This window comes from Ornithodoros turicata, chromosome 6 (genome assembly GCF_037126465.1).
Source record: "Ornithodoros turicata isolate Travis chromosome 6, ASM3712646v1, whole genome shotgun sequence".
NCBI lineage: Eukaryota > Metazoa > Arthropoda > Arachnida > Ixodida > Argasidae > Ornithodoros > Ornithodoros turicata.
In genome coordinates this window covers 7,230,191-7,252,836 of record NC_088206.1, presented here as the reverse complement: position 1 = coordinate 7,252,836, position 22,646 = coordinate 7,230,191, and the positions used below count along the sequence as shown (strand labels likewise).

At 43.4% G+C, this 22,646-nt stretch overlaps 2 protein-coding genes across 5 annotated transcripts; one reads left to right on the top strand and one right to left on the bottom strand.

Annotated features, from left to right (window-relative positions):
- The first annotated feature begins 21 nt into the window (after positions 1-21).
- On the top strand, positions 22-15,471 carry LOC135398964 (protein-L-isoaspartate O-methyltransferase domain-containing protein 1-like). 4 transcript variants are annotated; one of them, XM_064630555.1, is made up of 6 exons: positions 22-174; positions 6,467-6,574; positions 7,730-7,943; positions 11,250-11,524; positions 11,703-11,820; positions 11,998-15,471. In XM_064630555.1, the coding sequence occupies exons 2-6, from the start codon at positions 6,482-6,484 to the stop codon at positions 12,702-12,704; spliced, it is 1,407 nt and encodes a 468-aa protein (XP_064486625.1). In that variant the 5' UTR covers positions 22-174; positions 6,467-6,481; the 3' UTR covers positions 12,705-15,471. The 4 variants fall into 4 exon arrangements, with proteins under 4 accessions (XP_064486625.1, XP_064486623.1, XP_064486626.1 ...); XM_064630553.1 differs by having other exon boundaries at positions 23-286; XM_064630556.1 differs by lacking the exon at positions 22-174 and adding an exon at positions 323-459.
- A 315-nt stretch (positions 15,472-15,786) lies between these two features.
- LOC135398965 (Golgi-resident adenosine 3',5'-bisphosphate 3'-phosphatase-like) lies at positions 15,787-20,407 on the bottom strand. The gene is made up of 5 exons (XM_064630557.1): positions 19,961-20,407; positions 19,698-19,860; positions 19,538-19,633; positions 18,961-19,128; positions 15,787-18,110 (listed from the first exon to the last, which is right to left on the bottom strand). Exons 1-5 carry the CDS (start codon positions 20,309-20,311, stop codon positions 17,869-17,871), a joined length of 1,020 nt encoding a protein of 339 aa, XP_064486627.1. The 5' UTR covers positions 20,312-20,407; the 3' UTR covers positions 15,787-17,868.
- Between the last annotated feature and the right edge of the window lie 2,239 nt (positions 20,408-22,646).

Genomic DNA, 22,646 nt, shown 5'->3' with positions numbered 1-22,646 from the left:
TCGTATCTTCGAACCGTCCGCTGCCCCATGTTTATCTTCTTGGGCAAGCATTCATGGTTGCGGACTGCTATCCTTTAGGAAAAACCTTTCTGTCTTGTCGCGGTGACTTCTGCTTCTGCTACTTATTTGTGTTGTGCGCCGCATGTGAAGCACTTTGCTCCGAAGCAGAGAAAGGTGCTCACTCTTTACCCTGCGTTAGAAGCTTTAACGATAATGCCTACGCATTTGTGTTTGTTTACGTCATAATTTTATCTTGTGAAACCCAGCTGCTCAACAGAGTGCTCAGGTAGGCAAGATTGATAATCATGAAGGGTAGTCTCTCTGTTGTGATGACGCATTTTAAATTCCCTGTCGCGCACGTATTGAGGTCTTCTTGGATTGAAAACTGTTGTCACATCATCAGCACGGGGGACGCTTCCACGAAGCTGAAATTTCAGTCTTTTGGGTTCATCTGCGCCAGTATGTGAATTGGCAATTTCATGACACTGAAAAATGATGCATGACCTCAGCCGTGTTTACATATCGTCCGTGGAGTGTCCGATTGCTGTTGTCACGCAATGTGTTTATGCTTTTGGTGATCGTAAAAATGTCCTCCGGATCAGCTGTGAGGTCCGTTGTAGGTGTAGTGTTACCAGTGTTACTGTGCTGAACGGCTTGCGCGAAGTCGAAGCAGTAATTACGAGCGACTAATGTAATATATTTTGCCGAATTAAACGCAACAGGGAGTGCTAGGCGTAGTGTTATTCGTGTCAAGATGAGCTCGGAAGGACAAATTCTATAAATTTGCTGTTGTCAGCTTTGGCACGATAAAGTTTACTACATTTTCCACACGTAGAATTCAGAGAGGGTTTTCTTCTTGCTTTCGATAGCATTGGGAGTGTAACAAATAATATTTGCCATTAGAATAGAGATAGTCAGAATAAATAAGCAAGAGTTATTGACCTTGCAGGAATTTTATTTAATGCCATACGTAGAAAGGTCCGTTTAAATTGTATACAAAAACTAATATATTGAGCCAACTGTGCCTTGAAGTTGTAAATATAATTTGGTATTGTGATTTACAATGCACTGTACAGTCGTGAAACATCTGTATCGTTGGCACACAGCAAGACAAAGGTTCATAATTTAGCTCAAGTGAATGCGTACATCTTAGTGAAAAAAGTTCCATTGCCCCAGTGATATTGCGTCGTGGGCTTCGGATGCCAGCTGAGACTTGTGGGCTGAGCTGTGCTTTTATGTGGTATGTCTTACTTTTCGGAATTGCAGCATTGGTCTGTTTCACATTCATACATTAGTAGATGTACTGTAACTACTTTTGCGCATTAACTTGCATGTCATTCTGTGCCACGTCAGCGTGATACAAAACTGCAGTGCCTCAGACTAAAAGTTGATTTTTATGGAGACACGCAAAAAAAGTGCAGAGTCACAAGCTTGAGGTACAGCAAGAAAGATGGCTGGGGTTGTGGCAGATGTAGGAATATAAGTGTCAGCCCCGTCAGTCGAAAACCTACGTGTAGGCAAGTCCATTACACCAGCTTGCTTGCTTGCCTCCTACTCTAGTTTTCGACAAAAATCTATGTTACAACATGGTTGCCTAAACAACATGAGTATTTATCGCGCAGTGCTTATTCTGTGGCCCAGACCACAGGATAGGAGCGGGCTTTATTCTGTGGACCAGACCACAGGATAGGTGTTTGTTTTATTTTGTGGACCAGTCCATGCGGCGTCCGCCTCAAGTGTGAAAAAATGCCATGCCATACTTAATCTAACTAGAGTCTAAATCTAACCTAACCATACCTAACCTAACCTAATTTTTAGCAAAAATTCAGCACTTTTTTCTTATTCTGTGTGTGTGCTAGCCGTCGTCGCTGTGGACCAGTCCATGCGGCGTCCGCCGCAGTGTAGAAAAATGCCATGCCATACTTAATCTAACCTAACCAAACCACACCTAACCTAATTGTAGAACGTAAGAAAGGTGTTGTGGCCCTAACCTAACCTAATTTGTAGCAAAAATTCAGCACTTTTTCTTTTTCTGGGTTCTAGCCGTCGTCGCCCAAACATTCCCACACGATATCGTCCACATTCACTGTAACGCGTAGCCAAAAAAAAAAATCATTCAAGTCTTGCGCCTGAGATGAAAGGGCAGGCGGAGCGAGAAAAAAAAAACGACTCAACCTGGAATCGAACCCACACTTTCTGATTACCAGCCGGGGATGCTAACCACTACACCACACCACTGTTGGATGACCATGGCTAATTTTGCAGCCACTAATCTTGTGATTCGGTCGGACTGGTCCACGGAATAAACCGGACACCTATCCTGTGGTCTGGTCCACAGAATAAAGTCCACCGCCGTCCTGTGGTCCGGTCCACAGAATAAAGTCCCCTCCTATCCTGTGGTCTGGTCCACAGAATAAGCACTGCGTATTTATCGTATGACATCTTTGTGATATCCATCCAAAAATTGTCAACCAGAAATTCCGTTTCCTAACTGTGTGGTACCACAACAATACACGACAACCAGTTAGGGGAAAACTCATAATTTTCAACATAAATCTCATCTAACTTTTCAAAAGCTATTGAACAAGACAGGTGTCATCAAGACTGGTCCATTATTATTTGAGAAAAATAGGGATAGTGCTGGTCGTATTCCCTCTTAAAGGAGCAATGAGGTGACATTTAACGTGGCTTCCAAATCCTGCCTAGTCTGCAAAGCTGTCCACCAGCCCTGGCAGTCCATTGGGTTTTTTTAATAATAAATAAATAAATAACAAACATAAATAATAGTGCAGAGATCTTGTGGTTAGTCTCTGTTACTTTGTGAAATATAGTTTTAATTAGTAAAATAATTATAATGATGATAGAAGATCAATACATAAAGTATGCTCCTGAATGCTTGTTTCACTTGATTGGTCCAGCAGAAATGCACTAAGAACACAGAAACATGTAGTACACTTACTGATAGCAATAGTACCTAAAAATAGTACCTAGATAATACCTAAAAATATTGTGTACCCTCAAACTCTTCATATCGCATGATTTGTTTATATCGCACGAAGAGGATGTTCATAATCGAAATATGCTACATCCTCGATCATTAACTCGAGGGAGCTTCCGTTACTGACCGGCCAGTTGAGCAGAGCGAACATACTTCAAAGCCCACGTCACACTTCCTATGGACGTCGTGGTTTCCTAAAGATTTTAGTAGTTATCTTTTCTGCATATATGAGTGATTTGTTGCAGTTGTATCCTCAGTTGCAGAACCTAACGTCTCATTATTTTCTTCTTACTGTACCTATAATCTAATATGAAGTACAAACCTCTCTGCTGCAAGAGGGACTCGTGATTTTTGGTCAAGACAAGTCTGTACACGGTGTCTGAGACAAGTACCGGTGTCAATAACGTTTCCTGCCAGGATGTGCAGGATTTTACTTGACAGCAAAGTCGAAGCATCACTCATATCGTGCACTGAGAAACAGACGCTAGATCTGCTTGTCACTCTAAATCCGAGGACTTTCTAGTATTTTTGCGGTTGCTATGTTGCTTCTCAGCAATGGCGTAGCCAGAAAAATATTTCGGGAGGGGTTCTATGGGGACTTTATGGGGGGGGGGATTTTCCCCTCGTTCCCTCTTCCAAATGCATTGCCTCCCCCGCCCCTGGTTACGCCACTGCTTCACAGTGACCTTTCCAATTGCACAGCCAGCCTGCTTACAAAATGCATTTGGGGAATGCACCATAAGAGACCCTACCAGCGCTGTAACTGTCCCATTGCCCACACAGTGGTCATATTCTACGCAAGTCCATAATTTGTACCTAATTGACCCATCTTATCAGACACTGTCATTACAACAGCAGCCCCGCAGCTACAGCAACAACCTTGTTTGTGCCCAAGATAGTAGCTTGACAAAGTGCTTCCACCGCCTTTCATCTCATACGCATGCTCTGATAGTGGATAGTAAAACAAACGGAAGGGGAGGGTCGGGCATCTAAGGCATCATACTTCAAGAACTGCCATATTACAGTCGACCGCCGTTTATCCTGGCCTCACTGAGGTCCTGTGCCATGCGGACAGGAAACATGGGGACATATTTCGGTCCATGCAGTTTGCCTTCATATATCTGGGCTTCAGTTTCTGGATCTCACCAAAAATTTCCAGGAACCCCAAAGGAAAATGCCCAACACTTCACTTATCAGTAGGGCCTGGAAACTTAGGCAAATAAAAACAGTGGAAATAGGCAGGCGTTTAGGTCCTCAACAACACCAAAATAGGCAGTAAAATGTAAAAGTAGGCACGTTAATCTGGTACGCTCTTTGTTGGTGTTTCAGAGTGCTCCATCCAGGAAAACTTGCTCCTCTTGTCTATTAAGTCATTTCCTAATCTCTCTTTTTAGTTTTTTGTTGTTTTTTTTGCTGTTGTTGTTTTTGCGGGATCCTGACCTTGCAGCGGTAATCCCCGAAGACATAGACAGTGTTGACACACATGGGTGTATTGCTGGGAACATAAGTGACCCATTCTTACATGCGTTACACGTGGCGACCTTTGTTCGTCTTCAGTGGAAACGTCACTTGAGGATTTCATAGTGAGTGGAATTCGGGGAGAAATCGGGTTTAACCCGAATTGGTCGGAGGTCAGTTCGGGGGGAATAACCGGGCGGAATCGGGTTTAACCCGAAAAAGTCACTCCCTAAATATACCTTAGTTCTCCGCCCTCAAAGGTCTTGAAATCGGCCAAGAAAGGCCAAATGTTTTCATCAAATATACGTGAACTCCTTCTAGTAGTAAACCAAGGTGCTGAAGGAAACCAAACGCAAAAAAAAAAAGGATCGAAAGGCGTAAACACGCAGAAACAAAAAGCAAAGTGCAGCGTGAGCCTGAAAGGCACACTTGCACCTCTAAAAAAAAGGCTGTTATATAATCTAAAAACGCTAAAAAATGGCTACAATTCAGTAGAGTCGAGGAAGAGGCAGGCAACCCTGAAAATGACACATTTACCCATTTATGGGCAAACGCCTAAAAATTCCGGGCCCTACTTATCAGGTATTGAGTCAGGGACAGTGCGCGACCCATGTTTCTTCAAGCGGGATATGGCAATCTTGAGGAATCCCTTTCCCATTGTACCCGTGTACCGCACATTGACCACCAGTCTTCTGCAGACGATCCACTGAGTGACTTGCACAGCTACATTCTCTCACACGAAAGCTAACTTCAGCAGCTCTCGATGACACCACAGCTCTGAAGTATGTCAACATTAACTGGCGTGATGACATCTGCGATTAGGGTTGAAGGTGTCATTATCATTGTTGCTTCACATCAGCGTGACTCTGATAACAGTGAGGAGCCCAGTGTTGTCACTCTTTAGAATGTGCAAAGTCCACAAAGAAGGGTTCTGGCATTTGTTTTAGCAAAAGAATAATGTGTTTTCAAATTAATGTCATAAGTAAGGGTTTACAGGAGCACAGTTTTACGCGATTGACAGTGGACACCGTCCTATGTCCTCCGACATAAACATGGGCTTTGTTGACGGCTGAATGCGTGTCTGCTTTCCAGTTTCATTTGTCCGGAATCCTAGCTATCCGGACACTTTAGCTGGAAACGGCCAGTGCCAGATAAAGGATGGTCGACTGTATTTCCGTGCTTGTTTCAAGATATCCATTGACATTGTGTACATAAAGATTCTTTGAGTGCTGAGCATTGAACTCGAAAAGGTCTGAAGGCATCCCAGGTAACGCAGGTACACCATTAATTATGCAGTGGCATTTTGTAAGTCATGTTTGACTTTTGTGCACTATAAAATTTGTTTCCTCGTGTGCGTCTGGCACCAGGGATTTTCCTAGCACGCCCTTGCAGCCCCCCCCTCCCCCCCATACACCTCCCCCCCCTTCTTCTTCTAACAATGCTCTAACTTCAACAACATTCTTCTAACAATGCAAAGAAAAAAAGCATGAAAACCACCCAATACGAATGTCACCCACATGAAAGTTCTGCGTCAGTCATGTCGGCGTTTGTCAGAACACACTTCCACGTTTTGTAAATCTTCCATGTAAATTGTGGACATAGAAATTTCTCTCTCTCTCTCTCGTTATCTGTAGTTTGCGTTGGGGTTCTCTTTCCTAGGACTTTGAGTCAAGAGCATGTGATGTACGACATTACAATTTTAGCACTGCATACTTGCTTTTGCGATATTGCTGTGCTCACAGTATGAGGTTTCTGTTATGTCCTTTGCAAGAATTAATTGGGGAATAGGGCATATATTTCTTTAAATTTTTTTTAAACTTAAAATATTAAATTCATATTTTTATTATATTAAAAAATATATATATAATATATATATTATATTTAAATTAATAAATATTAATATTAAATAATTTTTTTTTAAATTTTGCACATTTTTTTACTAAAGTTTCCGCGTAGTGTCCGATCGAAAGGGTGCCACGATAGCTTTAAGTGTGCCTGTTTCCATTGCAGAGTCATCTTCTAAGAATGGGTGGTGCTGTCAGTGCTGGCGAAGACAATGACGAACTCATCGACAATTTGGTTGATGCAGAGTACATCAAAACACCAGCTGTTGAAAAGGTTAGAAGTGTGATACAGCGTCACGCAGGATGTTCTACGAGACTACAAACTACTGCTACAAACCCTTTCTGTGGTGGTGCTCTGGAAGGGAAGCTTCGGAGAAGTCACACGCCCCTGAAAACCAAGAGGATTAACGCTCACACTTTTCTGCCGTCAATTTTGCCCCTTTTTGTTGCTGTCCATTACCATTTCCTAGCCATGATTGGCAGTTCCAAATGTGAAAGTGCCATTGTGTTCAGTCCTCTGCTTAGTCCTGTTAGCAGGGAACGGTAATGGTAACAGAAACAGAAACGGTATATACTACCGAAATTGGAGATGGTGACGATAACGGAAACACATACCACGGTCCTCCATTAACAGAAACAAAAAAATGAAGATTATCGTCCGGTATTGAATTCGGGTAATGGCTATTCCCTGTTGTGCTGTGACACTTGAGTGACATTTCATTTTATTTTTGTATTTTGATGACTCCATTCCCTGTAATGCTCTAAATACTACATGAGAACGTGGAAACAAAGCGCAATATTGGATCTCGAGGGTGCATACCTCGCTTACCTACTGGTCCCAGTCCTCATAACTCCATGACATCAACACATGAGACGAACACGTGAGATTTACACAACATAGACTCCACGCATTCTACTCCACCATAGCACGAGGATGACAGCCTACGATTTTTGTTTTATTTATTTATTTCATTTCACCGTGGCTATGGCAGTATTGTTTACTACTGAGGACGTCCGCCTATGAATGAGACATTGGATGAAGGTCACGCCCATCTTGGCTTGCTTGACTCGGAGCGACTGAAGACAGAAGACATATTCCTACATTTTGTTAAAAAATTCGCGTCCCAACGACGTAAAATTACTTGTGTGGTGTGTACGCATGACGCCGAAGCAGCACTTGGGCAAAACAGGGTGCTGACAGAGCCGGGTGGGCTGTCCTCCCGCAGCTCTGTAACAGCCATTCCATTACTGGAAATGATAACTGAAACATGACGGAAACGGAATTGAAAGGCCGGTATCAGAAATGGATAATGGAAACAAAAATATAGCTGTAACAAAAATGGAAACGGTAACGAAAATACGTCCGTTACCCTTCCCTGCCTGTTAGTACTCTCTTAGTTAGTCATCTTTTTTTTTTGTTTTTTACCAGGTGTTTCGAGCAGTTGACAGGGCAGACTATTACGCGGAGGGCTGTAAAGAAAATGCATATCGAGATTTAGCTTGGAAACATGGGAACCTGCATCTATCGGCACCATGCATCTATTCAGAGGTCTTGGAGGCTCTGCTGTTGCAGCCAGGACTATCTTTCCTCAACTTGGGCAGCGGCACGGGCTACCTCAGCACAGTGGCTGGACTTATTCTCGGTCAGTTCTCATCCTACTTTGAGCATTTCCGTCAGAGCTGGTCCTAGATAAAAAATGCTGCAACACTGCTTATTTTCGGAACTCTTGCAGTGCATTAAGCTATCGCAAAAATAGGACTTGATTAGATTAGTATTAGATTTGATAGATATCACACGTAAAAAGCTTGCTACCATTTCTCGCGGATCACGCTCTAAAATCTTTCTCTGCTGCATGTCATTATTCGGCCCATAGCTTGGTCACTGTTGTTGTTGTTGTTGTTGGAAAATGTATGCACTACAGAGTGGTATTTTTTTAAGATGATGATGATCCTGGAGGTTATGCCCTTTTGTATTGGGTGGACTTTGTATGTACTGTGTACTGCACGTTGTAGCCAGGCTCAAATACACTTATCCATTATCATGATCCATCTTGCCGTTATTCTTCCACCAAAAGCGTCGGTACCAAAACCGAGTGCTTCAGGAAGGCAGTCTGTCGCCGCTTCGAGGAAGATTTGGCGGCACCACAATATTATATGCTCAATTGTTTCAGTGCTATCATCGCAGATGGCACATGCTGTCGTCGGCACCTTGGATTCCGTTGACTTCTGAGCCCTTATCTTCTGCCACCACTCCCTAGTTGGCAGAACCCCAGATCGTGCTTCGAAAAGAAGTGCACTCCCGATCGAGTTGTCGTAAAATTTCTCTTGCCTAATTTTGTCTTTCCCTCCTGCGTAAATCTTTAGGGAGTGCTTATACTGTGCAGTGCTGAGCCATCTCTCATACTCCCAACCTCTGACCATGTCCCAGACCACTAGAGCCTATTACGTCAATCTCTGTCATCCAATATCTTTTTCCAATTTTTTTTTTCCCTTTTCCAGTTTAGTGATTTTCTTCTCCGTCTTGTGCGGGTATCCTTATAAATCATGCTCTTATAAAGTTTCTTGACTGTCCGCGATCCTGGCAGTGTTTCGATTCTGTCCTCACACATTATCGTCATCGCATCGTCGCACTTGACCACCCACGGTCCCCCTGGATAGCCGCACTTGGAGCTGATCGATGGGTCTTTAGTGCAGCCCATCCTGCTTCCTTTTGTTTGTGGTCGAGAAAACTTGTAGTAGATGACGACAATACACAACACTGCATTCGCGTAAGTGAGGCTGGATACTGCCACATCTTTCCATAATTCTTGCAATACAAGGGCACAATTGAAGGACCACAGAGCCTCGGAACAGAGCATTCCCACCGATTAGGCTGCCTTGTCACGCAAGGTGTTTTTCACGTTCACCGAGGTACATAGTCATGTTCTGAGGTTATGGTTACTCCAAGATATTTAGCCCGATCTGTGCACTGAACTGATTGAATGATGCTTCCCCATCTTCGTTGCATGTCTGTCCTTGATTATTCCTCCATTGCCTGACCATGCTTTTTGTGGTGCTGAACGCATCAGTCCCAAGGTGCTTCCAGATTCTGCACATCTACCGTATTTGCTCTCGTAATTTGCGCACCCCCCCCCCCCCCATTTTTGCACTAAAAAGTTGCGAAAATACGAATTCGCGTAGTTTGTGCACTCCTACTTTCATGCGCGACATCATCGCGTTATCCCGCGAGTGGTATTTATTTAAGGCTGGTATTTCTAACAACCTCGATGGTACAGAAGCCGCAATCCTAAACAGGATAAACAACGACCAGAACACGTGGAGGGAACATATCGGGAAAACTACTGGCAGCATTACGCGTCAGCATTCTGCAAGGCGGCTTCACCTAACGCATGCGTGCTTTAGGAGAAGCTCGCTTTAGAAAAAGCGTGCAAAGCACGCGCTGGGCCTTTTGAATCATCTCTCAAATTTCCAGCAGCATTGGCCAAAAACGAAGAGCGAAAATCGTTACGACCAGCCTCTTTCACAGACAGTAATGGAAAATGAACAGTCACTGTCTATTCTCTTGCCTAAATTTATATTTTGGTGTAATTCTTTCGATACAAATTTCGAATGATACGAATGTTTTCCGCTACCCCGTGAAATTCGTATCATCGAGATTCTACTGTATTATTCACCCGAAGGCCCATCTTTTCAGATTTTGCACATGTTTTTCAAGTCGTCTCGTTAAGGCCTCGCGTAATTTGCGCACCCCCAACCTTTGCGTCATTTTTTGGTTAAAAAAAAAAGTGCGCAAATTATGCGAGTAAAGACCGTGCTTCCTGTAGCTCCGACTTGCTGCCTGCCAACCAGGAGAAGGGTGTTGTCTGCGTAGAGAGTGCTGGGGCAATACTGCTCGACATGTTGGCCCATATTACAATACGATATTTCGAATCCTTGATGTGCCCATTCTCCAACTTGTTCTCCGACTGCGAGATATAGAGCATGAACAGAAGGGGATAGACAGGCCAACACTTGGCATACCCCTTTTTTTCTTACAGGAATCACCTCTGTCATTATACCATCTAATTATCCAATTATACTATCCAATATTGTGTTCCCTGTGTAGATATCTTCGAGTAGTTCTATCACACGTGTTCCGATCTTCAGGTCTGCCCGCTGTTGCCACTGAAGTACGCGGTCCACATTATCGTACGCTTTTTCAATATCCACGAAGCCTGTCCACAGGTCCCTCTGTTCCTTCTCCGCAATTCCTATGCACTGAGTCAAGACAAATAGGTTGTCCTCAGTACGCCTCTCACTTCTGAATCCAAATTGGAGCTCTCCCAGCAGGTCTGAATTCGGGATTTCAGGTCGTTACTGAAGTTACCGTTAACGGCCTGTAATTTGCCAGGCATTGCAAGCCACCATTGTTGCCAGACTCGCAGGGACGGCTCGTTTTCAGCTTTTTACAGTGCAGCAGCACCATTGACAAGGTAATACAGAGGCTAGTTGTTGGTCAGTTGGGGGGGGAGCACTGTAGTCTCACTTGAGTAGAGCAGTTTGAGCCTTGTGGCTGCTTGGGAACAAAGTCAGTAGGATGTAAACAAACCGTAAAATACAAACAGTCACCTTTGAACTTGTCACTACGCTTGTCATCTCACTCTGTTTCTTACTCACAACCTTCTTCATTTTTGTGAAATGTGCCTAACATCAGAGTGCAGAATACATATATGTATATTGTATAATTATTTTTGAATTCTTTCTTCGTTTTTTTTTCTCTTTTTTTTTTCACCTTGTTATTGATGTGTGACGCTGTCGAGGTGCTGCGGGCTGTGGACCTGTGTTACGGGGGTTTGGTCCCCTTTGCGGGAAAACTTGTACCGCGTGCCTTGATAAGGTATATTAACAACAACAACAACAACAATAAAAAACTTGAAACATACCCTGCGTAACAAATCGATTCTGCTCAGGTCCTTACGGAGTCAACCACGGGGTAGAGCTGCACGAGGACGTGATGCTGTACGCATGTCGGAAGGTCAGGGAGTTTCTGCAGACATCCAACGCCCTCGACGAACACGAGTTCTGCAAGCCGAGCTTCGTGTCCGGCAATTGCCTGGTGCTGGAAGCTGGGTCGAGACGTTACGACCGCGTCTACTGTGGTGCTGCGTGTCCTCCTGAACACTGTGCTTTCATCAAGAATTTTGTCAAAATCGGCGGCATTTTAGTCATGCCATTTAACGACCAGGTGGGTGGGCTGTTTCCCCGTGTATATACTCATTCCCTGCCGTTATATATGCAGAGAGAGTGTGAGTAATATTACGCTACCGAGTGTGTGTGTGTGTGTGTGTTTTATTAGAAGGCTAATAAATATTTTTTACGAGCTATATGCAGTATTAAGATATACCCAATTTCCTTTTCCTAAGCTCGTTCAGGTTAGACGGACAGGAGAAAATTCGTGGCAGGACAGGAACATTCTCCCGGTGTCATTTGCAATGCTGGTCCAGCCATCACCAAAAGAGAGGTTGACAACCTTTTCACTTCGTGAGTATCTTTCACCACATCAAACGTTGCATTCTTGTGCCCTTTTTTTTGTGTGTGTTGCACAGAAAAAAATTTGGTCCCGATTTCGGTTCGGGCAGTTTTAGGATAGATTTTCGTGCCATTCAATATAGTTATCCGATGGAATATACTGTAACACATACTCATTTTCTATTACAGCCGACTTCCACCCCTCATCACTTCAAGAACTAAGTCGCATCAGCATCCGCCGTGTCCTTCGCTCACAGGTGGACCGCGAACACCCCACGCTCAAAGATTGCCGCAGAACAACTCCAGCTGCCAAAAAGAAGAAACAAGCCAAACGACGGGTCCAAAGGATCGTCATCCCCATCTTCGAGGAGAGCGACGACAGCAGCGGCGGACGCTTCGACCCGCAGAGCGGAGACGACGATCCGCGTGACGGCATGCCTCAAACTTCGAGGCGGGGAAATCACATCACGGCCATGATCGAACACATCATGAACGAGGAGAGGCGCATGGACGAAGATTCCTCGAACGGCATTGCGGACGACTCCGGAAACGCCGTGGACATTGAAAGCCTGGCACCGTCCCGCGAGGACGAGCGCATTGATCAACGGAAGCGCGGCGCGGAAGACGACGACCACCACGACCCTCGGCGCCGGAACGGACGCCGAACGAAATCCGTCGTTTGGAAGCGGGTCGCGTTTGACGAGTACGACATGAAGCCCGCGGATGAAGGCGTCAACAGTGCTGCAAAGGAGGAGGAAGAAGAAGTCGTCGAGCCACCCGTTGCGACGACGAGCGGAAGCGAGTTGACGTACACGGTCCTCATGAGGCAGAAGATATCCGTGCTCCCTTTGCCGCATATGCTGAAAGTGTATCTGAACCACGACCGGGAACTGTGATTAAGAGACGAGTTAAGGAAAGGAGGCGCACGCTACAGGGCTGTACGCCGCCGCGCCCCCCCGAAATTGAGGAGTATCTCGTCTGTCTGTTGTGTAAATTGATGTTGACCCGACCTGCACAGTCCTTCAGAGTGTGGGATTGGTGTGCACGTCTGAAACTTTTGCCAGCACGACTCGTTTTTCGATGGACATTGTTTCGGGTCGCGAGTCGCGAGATTTTTGAAGCGTTTGTGTCGACCCCTGGAGTGTCCTAGTTTTACAAGAGAGACTGTAAGAGTACGGTTTGCTTCGGGCAGTGTAATTTAATACTATTGTCATTACTGTTCACACTGCGGTCAGTGTTATCGACAGTCATTGAAAGCATTCGCTCTGTCTTTGTAGATGTTGGTAGTAAATGAAAGAGCGTATGCTGTCCAACGTTATTCAATTTTTTTTTTTTCCATTATCAGTAAGGAATGCTTCTGGTGTTCTCGGATATTTTGAAGCTAACAAAGCTTTCCACTGTGCGTGTCACCCCTATTATTTGCCCACATAAAAAGAGATATGCCCCGGGTATAAAGTACATGGAAAAATACAACAAGCACTACACTTGCTGTTTCTGGAATTGCTATAGACAAATGTTTCCTCAACCTTTAATACCTGCCATCAAACTGTAACGTACATTTATCCGACTAGCACTTCGAATGGCATGTTCTGGCACCACATCTAGGACTGCATGGACCACAGTACAGAAGTGAAGGAAACCATCACAGGTGCAAGTGAACAAAAATGGCTCTCTGTTTACTGAGATTTCTCACCCACGAGGCAGGCATAGGAAACGTGGAGAGCATTCTGTGTCTGAGGAGAAATCGCATATTACAGAGGCTGCCAATTTTCGAGGCCCGTTGCATTTGTGTGCCTATGGCTACGATCGCTAGGGTATGGGTAGCAAAGTGTTGTCATTTATGATAACAGAAGTTGCATATTAATGTCTAATTCAGTACTTACTTGGATTTCACAAACTTAAACAGATTGTAATACTTCGCCACATTATGGCAGCAGATGAATATAAAAGACTCATTGGCATCTATGTGGACCTGCATTCAAAGTTCTGCAGCAAGGGGGGTAAGGGACGCGTAGAAAAGTGGTATTGTGAGAACCGAAAAAACCTCCAGCTGGCAGGCGTTGTCTCTGCCAACGAGGCACGTGCTCAGGAGAACTAATAGGATTGGCTAAGACCCTCGAGCACCTCTGACGTCGGAGCTCAAAATTTGTTCGAGGGTTTGTACGTGGCCAACTGTACAAACACAAAAAGAGTGTTTTTCACACAATACTCTGATGTGTAGTGCAGTGCGTGTATGATGCAGTGAGCTACATACAGTTTTTTTTTTTTTAACAGATATTTAATAATAAAAAAAGCTATGAGGGGGGGAGCAGCACAAGTGCCGGTTTTGCAGGTCGATTATAGTATTCGTTTTGGTTCCGGCTCATTTGCATAGCAAACTTTGGTGATGGATATTTCAATGTATTTGCTCATTTCAGGTTCTTCTGAATAATGATTGGTTCCAATTCTACTATCTTTCTGGCAGACTTTCCAGACGCATGTCGGATTAGTTCCCCCTAAAGTCGGCCCAGGATGCTTACTAACCCCCCCCGGTCCCCCACTCCTTTCTGCTGTCCTCTCTCCATCTGTTCACGTCTGTACGCCACTCATAGCCACAGTTGCTTCACGGTGTTAACACAGAATTTAAAAAAAAAAAAAAAAATTACATTACATAAAGCATTAAAAACGGGACTGGTTGGTCGAACAATTCGATAAGAGCATTTAATTCACAATCAAAGCGTACACGCTTAAGTATCCGATCCTTTCACAAATCCCCGTCTCCTATTGGCTGACAATGTTCCCTAAATCACCCTGCAGCCCCTTTCAGACATCTACACCAGTATCTGGCCTTTCTATTGCTAAGTATGCAAGCCAATTTTTGCGTGGAACATGTTCCCCTTGCACTGGGAATTTAGTGCTCTTATCAAAAGATCCTATCTCACATTTCTCGGAAACCCTCAAATTAAAAAGTTCCCAAATTTCGGGTAATTAGTGATGTACTAGTTACATGCTCATGTTCGCCAGGCTGTATAATCAGCCTGCAAAACCAGCATCTAAGCAGTTGTCACAGCTCTCTTTATTAAAAATTTATAACAAATAGAAAAGCACCCTGTATATCGAAGTGTCGCAACCTTTTTAACGTGTATGATACTGCTGCAGGTACCTAAAAGTAAGAGGCATGCCTTGGTTTAGTATTTGGATTACGATCGAGAGTAACATCACATTCTAATGTGCGTCTGTATTCCAGGCACTAGAACTATACATTTATTGTAATACTCGTATGTGCAAGGACTTAGTGGGGGGTGCGAAGACAACCGTTCATTCTTTACTGAGTGGTAAGTCACTTCACAAAGTGAGGTGATCCCATGGCTATAGATTGCATAGAAGGCATTAAATGAGGTTTAAAAAGCTATGTGAAAGCACCACCTCCTCCTGCACATTACTGAAGTCAGCATTATTGCGTTCATAGGGTATGTCCGATCGATGCTGTAAATACGAATTTAAAAAAAAACGATTTAGTGTACAGGTGTAACGAGTCAGAGTAAAATAGTTTTACTACCACTATACTGCTTAGTGCCACTGCTGTAGGTCACTTCCACAACTTCGAGCACAATAGTGTCTCTTCAAGAGAGAATGTATATTTGTGAGACGTGGTACTGTATCTATTAAAGGTTTCTTCCAGGATGCTGTGTCTCTCTCGCTCTCTTCTTTGGGAAGGCATTCACATCATCTGAGAAATCAAATGCTTCAAGTTTCATCTTGCAGATGGAGAGATAGACATGCCTCTTTTAAACACGCAGGACCATATGTTCCTGCTACACTCAGTCATTACATGTACATTAGCAGCATTGCCAACATCATTTCTCAGAATTTTCTCCGTACCCTTTACCGCTGTGTGAGGGTGTGTCAGTTTTTTACGTCTTGCAAACAGTATTTTACCCGTTTACATTTACCACTTACATTTACCATTTAGTTTTACACAGACAGAAAGAAGACGGCTAAGAGCATCTAAATTTTAATGAGACGAGACTTTCATGCAGAAGGCTGCACTTCTTCAGCCCTCAGACTTACACAGACTTTATACTCTCGCATGCTTCACCTGCTGGTTCTCGTTTAGCTCTGTCTATTTAAACCAACTCATTGACACATTTAGCACAGTTTGGCACATTATGGTCTGAGTTGCCACATTAAGTTTCAGATATACGGATGTAATAATTGTGTAATCCATCCGCATATCTCAAAGCTTTGCTTTCTACCTAGGAAAAACTTGGTGCGGACAAGCGCAATTTTCGTACAGTACTACATAACAATGGATGCCTCACAATTTTTTGCTGGACGTGACTGGAGTTCCAAACAGCAAAACCACTGAAAATGAGGGCAATAGGCCTTCAGACGCTGCACAACAACACCTGCACTTCAAAGTGTACAAGTATTCACTTCAAAGTAATGCCCTCAGGATGACTCTTTGCTTAACAACACTACCAGTCATTCCTCAAAAGCGTTACCGTAACAACGTTGAAATACTGTTTATTTGCATGCTACACTCGAACCCTAAATGCCGAGAGCTACGTAACAGTAAAGCGACCAACATGTTCATCATCTACAGCATGGTTTAGTCGTAACTTACGCTGCACTAAAAATACACTGGGATGCACGGAGATGGGCAAGCCCAACCGTGCACAGCCCTTCAGATAATCCGAGTCACTGGTTTCCTCACAAATACCAGCTTTGAAAAATCATTCTGACACAACCTAACAATACCTTCCCAACTTTTTTTCTAAAAATGTGTTACAAAAGTCAAGCCAGACCCACTCGGAACTTCAGTGAGTCTTCAATGTACCTTCTTATGTTCTCTGGAAACAGGGTGGTTTCTGATGTTGCCAATTTAGCACGAAGCACAACGCAGCATCGTACAGAAACAGTCTGAGGTCCTACACAGGAAGCTGCCAAAAACATATTCTGTCCATATTTTTGGTCATTAAACTGCCATTAAATAGCACTAGCAAAATACAATGCCCATAAGCCTATTATAATTACCACTCGAACACAGATGAACTAATAACTATAATAACTATATAATATATATAAGCATAATAACTATAGCAATAATAAATATACATACCACAAAAACCACGTGACTATAAGGTTGGAAGTGGCAGGAAAATGATGAGCAGAGCACAGAACACAAAAATTTAAGAGGAGCACGTAACACTACTAACAGAGATTTACCACTTTCTGCGTGTCGTAAAATGTGTAATAAAGAAATGTGTCACTAATTCCATGTCTGTGTCAATTGCACTTCATTCGTATGTAGTAGGTAGGGAAGTATGTTAGCCAACACAATCTTCGAACTAGCTTCAGGTGACATGACAAAAAAGTGAGCCACAGCCATGCATCATAAATAGGGCCTGACTTTTTAGGGTTAAACCCGTATCCGCCCGATATTTACCCCCCCCCGAACGAAATCTGTAAAATTCGGGTTTAACCCGAATCTACCCGAAAACATCCGGGTCGCGTGGCACACTCGTAAGCGTGCATTAAAATAAAGTTTGATAACACTGCTAAACATTAGTTCCACGTTAAGACAAATTTATATTAAACAAAGAAAAAATCACCCGAATACACCCGAATTCCTGACGACAGAATATGCCGTAACGGGATTTAACCCGAATACAGCCCGAATTTTCAAACGAAAAATATCACCCGATATTTACCCCCCGAATTTGGCCAAAAATAAAACCCAAAAAAAGTCAGGCCCTAATCATAAATATACATCTTTCGTCTGGAGTATAATAACTTTATCCCTCCAGCGTTTAGATGTATGTTCTTCTGGTGTGTGTGTGTGCACTGTTGGTCATTTTATTACGGCAAGTCACATTTCAGTAAGCCACAGCGTGTCGTTTACGTACGATGCTAAAGCTACGTCCACTCACAGCACACCACCTCTCGTAAAGTGGACAACAAAAATGTTGGCACTTAACAGATCTGCAGCAACCCCCTTTCCACTTCGACCCAGGCGACTTCGAAACACCCACATTCACATAATGCCCATTTCCATTGTTCCGAGAGCAGCAGTATTCATCACTGAAGTGCCTCGAACTTCTTAACATACTGATAGTGCTCACGCAATGTGGCTAAGATGCCGCCCTCTGCCTTAATTGGATCGTTCTTACCATAGTACAAGTCCCCTCCCGAGAGTGTCGTCATGTGGCCACCCAGGGCATTTAAAACTGCATTTCCAGCACAAATGTCCCACTTTTTGATGAGCGTCGTGTGTATGTAGGCGTCTACCTTTCCTGACGCTACTTCGAGCGCTTTGTAGCCTGCAAAACAGAAGTGGAGTGTTTGTAATTTGCAATAAATTCTTTCACTGCTCCGCTCGCAGCAGGAACATATGCCATCAATATTAACCAACATCCACCAGTCGAACTTCTGTAGGCAATAAGGGGATAAGTCCCAAAAAATGCCAAACTGAGAAAGCTTCGAGTGAATATTAGGTAAAGTAGCTGCAGCCGGGTTTTCCTGAATAACACAAAATGCAAAAGGTGTAACATATATGTATGTGTCTACTCTACATGCATGTCTGGTTAGCATCGTTTTGGGGAATCGGGTGCTATATACACACGAGAAATCGGGCGCTACGATCTCTGTTTGATATGTCATCGGGGAATTTTCGGGTGAAACGAGCATATGAAAGCACATGAAACAAGCCACTGCTATGACACTGTGACGACAAACAAGAATCTTTATATTTCCGCTCGGAACTGGGGCAGTTAATGACAGTGCTATTCAAACACTTGCCCGATTGATTGATTGATTGATTATGTGTTTAATGGAGCTCCACAAAAGCTCGTCTTTGACTCCTGCAGGAGGGGATTATAAAAGGAGGACAAATAGGTTGTCACAAATAGCTCTCTTTACTGATATTATGATCCACTTTTCCGACGATTTACCTACAACGACAAGTTGAAGGACCGCAAGGATTTTGGGTAGATATTGGGTTTTACCCGAATTCCGGAAAACTTATTCGGGGGGGAACTATAGTGAAAAATCGGGTTTAACCCGAAAACGGAGAACCCTAGATATTTAGTACTCAATATTTGGTACTCGACAGTCAAGAGCTCCCCATGATAAATGCAGGCGACTATGATAAGATTATAACAGCAGTTATACCTGCACCACCAGCTGGTATAATTTCTGCAGACGGTCCAAGGACTTCTCTAGCCATTGTCTGCACTGTCCCAGCGTGTGACCTTGACACAATTATGACCGGGTGCTCACGTTTGGCTTCAGAATGTGTCTTCAATGTGGACGAAATCTGATGACCCACCCAGGCCCAAGCTGGAATGGTATGAAACCCAGTGCTTTAACATACGACAAAGAAAAAAGTGTTTACAGTAGTTTACAGGTAGGAAATTTACTTTCGTTAAGAAAAGCTCAACGCTTCACCCAAATTCCATGAACACATTGAAAAACTTTGAATCACTCATGCATCACATGTGCTTTTGGACCTTCTGTCCCAAATACCCCACGCATAGAAATGGCAGCAGGTGTTGCCACTGGCACAAGTGTTACGCAGCTGGGTGGCATTGGACAACGAACGACATCACAGAACAGGGTCCCAATACAACATGCGGACTGCAGAGGAAATCCAGCTGTCGCGCTCACATACAGTCCATGCATGCATGCAGTTCAAAAGCTGGCTTACGATACGTCTGAACAATACACGCAATATCTTCAAAATACTTGCCTGTTTCATTCATGAAGGGCTTGTGAATAACACCAATCACTGGCTGACCATCCACAGCAACACATACCATTGTTGTCACGTAGTTAAGCAGATTTTCTGCATGACGACAGCAAGTCATTCAACTGTTAGCCCATGATAGATAAGAGCAGGATATGAATACCTGTGTACTCTTGTGTTGCATCTAACGGGTCAATCCAGACTGTAACCCTCTCACGAGGCACAGTAACGTCGTCAAGAGCAATACCTTTCACGGACTCTGGTTTGACGGACTTCAAATCTGGTATGTTGTCAGGTACAGTTGAATCGTGTTCCTCCGATATTATCTGGGAAATTTAGACGCGTTGTATGCACGCGGAAACATAAAACAATGTGTCGCGTGCAACGAGAGGTCTGTCTAAATGTTCACAATTTTACGATACTTACATGGACACCGGGAAATGCCTGAGACAACCCATGATACATGACTTCATGCGATCTCAAGTCGCCGTCCGTCAGAGGGTCATTGGCACCTTCTTTCGTTTTACCTTTGCTCTTCTCACTTAATAAATTGCTTCGTCTAACTAATCTAACTTCATTTCCGCCTCTTTCAGCCGCAGCTATTGCGACAATAAGCAGTTCTTGCAAACTAACATGAGATGCGTGAGATGATGCCAAGTAATCGTACGATTCCCTTATGTAGCTCTTCGACGAGGACAAATAAATACCAATAATAATTAGACCAGCACAGCACGCACAAATAATGACGGGTCTATTAAATCTCATGTTCGGAATCATCGCACAGTTCCAACTTCGGAACCATCTAACCGCAATAAAACTGCAAGCAAAATGACAACGTGAGCAACATAAACAGTAGCACGTGACCAAGCAAGCACACAGGATGATCGTTGACCCGTGGCGCTGCATTCCAGCTCCTGCGCTCCTGCCGCTGGTCCCTGTAATTTTCATTTGTTCCATACCTTCAAATAGGACTGCTTATCTTCCTGAGTACAATTTTATAATAAACTAAAATCAAATTGCCATTTTTTTACACGCGTGCTACTAGCTTTGTGCCAAATGTCTCCGTTCTTTTCCGATTCGAAACTTGCGCATGGCGTTCACAAATGTAACACCTTATACATGAAAGAGCAGGCCTTGAATCGGATTGCGGGCTCTAAACAAAGTTTTGGAACTGACAAGACGCTAGATCCTGAGGGGTATCATTGCCGCGTCACTCACTCTTCCAGGTGCTTCCGCGCAAAAATGTAGCTCCTACTTCTCATTGGCTGCTGTGTGGGACGCCTTGGATTCTAGTTGCCTCCGCGGGAAAAATGAAGCCATTATTTCAATTTCATCTATTTTTGTTGTACTGTTTATTAATAGGCCTGTTCTTTCACACGAATGTTGCACGGACGATCTTTTTCGCGTTGTTGAAATACTGGGAACTTTTTGCCTGCTTTGTAGTTTGTTGGGTTTGTGTGTTGAAGGTTGAAGCCGTCATGGCTATAGAAGCCGCTCATATTCGAAACGTTGAAAGTGTATCGGAAGCATGCGAAGCACTTTGTAATTTGTCAGGGGTACTGTGCATCACCACTATGTTTCTCATGGGTCATCATGAGGGACCTCACGCCAGTGATATGAATTTGATGAAACAAATGGGGTTAAAGTCAACTCTTTTTCGAGAAGCAAATGAAATCATTATATGTATCCAGAATTACAGTTTTTTCTGTATTTATTTATTTCTGCTATTACGCAACAACGCCTTACGACATTACTGTGGCGGGGATACATACAAATAAAAGTAAGCAATAAGTACAGCAAAGAAAAACTGAAAAGCACACATGTATATAAAACAACACGTACTCAGGTCCCGAACAAATCAGCTCTATACATCCGTTGGGCTAAATTTTCCTGTGATGATCAATCTCGATGAGATGTACGATGGAGGTTCCAAGTAATTAAAGGAGGTTCCTTTGTCATACTAATTTTATTAGTAGTAACCTTATCTAAAAATTGCAAACGTAACTGTTGTTTCCTTGTCGACAAACTATCCCAACCTAATCTGGACTTTATCTCGCTTATACTAACATCCATGCAACCCATCTAGCCGCAATATTCTGAACCCTCTCTAGTTCCTGCATTTAAAACATTTCGGGCGGATCGCGTACTGTACATGCACAATCCAAAGTAGGGCGAATCTGTATGCACCCCTTTTAACTCGAGTACTATGTCCGTTTAATATTATGGAACACAAAGTGAAAGCATCTTTCTCGCTTATTTGCCTCTTTTCATGCCAAATCAAATCCCATTTCAAATCCGGGTTTGTCAAATCCTCTGCAGAATCCAGAAATTTGGGGAATTTGATAGAAAACATGGCCAGGTGGTGAACTTAAGAGCATCCGGCTGCTATTCACTGAAAGTATATCGTGCCAGGTTAGCCTGAGAGATGAATGACAGTTAGTTAGCGATAAATAAGTTTCAAATTTACAAATGTAACCAAACTAACGCAGACACTTGGGGTAAATGGTGCGGTGTAAAAACAGCACAAAGAAAGAGAGAGATACACACCACGACGCCGAACGTCTAACCGATTTAATAAAAGGAAAAATATACATATACAACAATTATTGTCATTATCTGATTCTTCCCGCAATTACAATTTTCTGGCATTTTCCACCAAACTGTACACTTTCCTACGCTTGGGAACCGGTCCTGCAGTAAAAATGTAAAGATATCAAGAAAATATGAGGAATATTTCAGATTTCGAAGAATACAAGTTGTAGTCCGGGTGCAATATGTCACGAGGAGCTTTTACAATTTCGCTGCAATACCACACTACTATATTGAAAACAATGATCATGTATGAACAAATTAATATAGTGCAAGAGAACTGATGTACTCTATAACATTTTTTTTAGTTCGTATTCGAGTCTTGTATCGTCCTCGTCGTCTTCTGGGTTCTTCAAACTCAAGGGAGGGGGGGATATGCTTATTGAGAAAAAAGAGGCAAGGAAAGGAATGCTACATGGGAATGATACATCTTTCAATAGCGTTGTGTCCAGCTAGACAAAAAGTCCAAGTGCAAATTGCCGAAAATCTGCCGGAGATCGGTATTTGGTTGGCACAAGTCGCT

Excerpts from the sequence above, each read along its gene's own strand:
- LOC135398964 (XM_064630555.1), top strand. The coding sequence starts at position 6,482 with ATGGGTGGTGCTGTCAGTGCTGGCGAAGACAATGACGAACTCATCGAC. Across the intron at positions 7,944-11,249 it reads AGTGGCTGGACTTATTCTCG|GTCCTTACGGAGTCAACCAC; the intron begins GTCAGTTCTCAT and ends GATTCTGCTCAG. Across the intron at positions 11,525-11,702 it reads TCATGCCATTTAACGACCAG|CTCGTTCAGGTTAGACGGAC; the intron begins GTGGGTGGGCTG and ends CCTTTTCCTAAG.
- LOC135398965 (XM_064630557.1), bottom strand. The coding sequence starts at position 20,311 with ATGATTCCGAACATGAGATTTAATAGACCCGTCATTATTTGTGCGTGC. Across the intron at positions 19,129-19,537 it reads GCCCTTCATGAATGAAACAG|CTTGGGCCTGGGTGGGTCAT; the intron begins GCAAGTATTTTG and ends ATACCATTCCAG. Across the intron at positions 18,111-18,960 it reads TATACCAGCTGGTGGTGCAG|GCTACAAAGCGCTCGAAGTA; the intron begins GTATAACTGCTG and ends TCTGTTTTGCAG.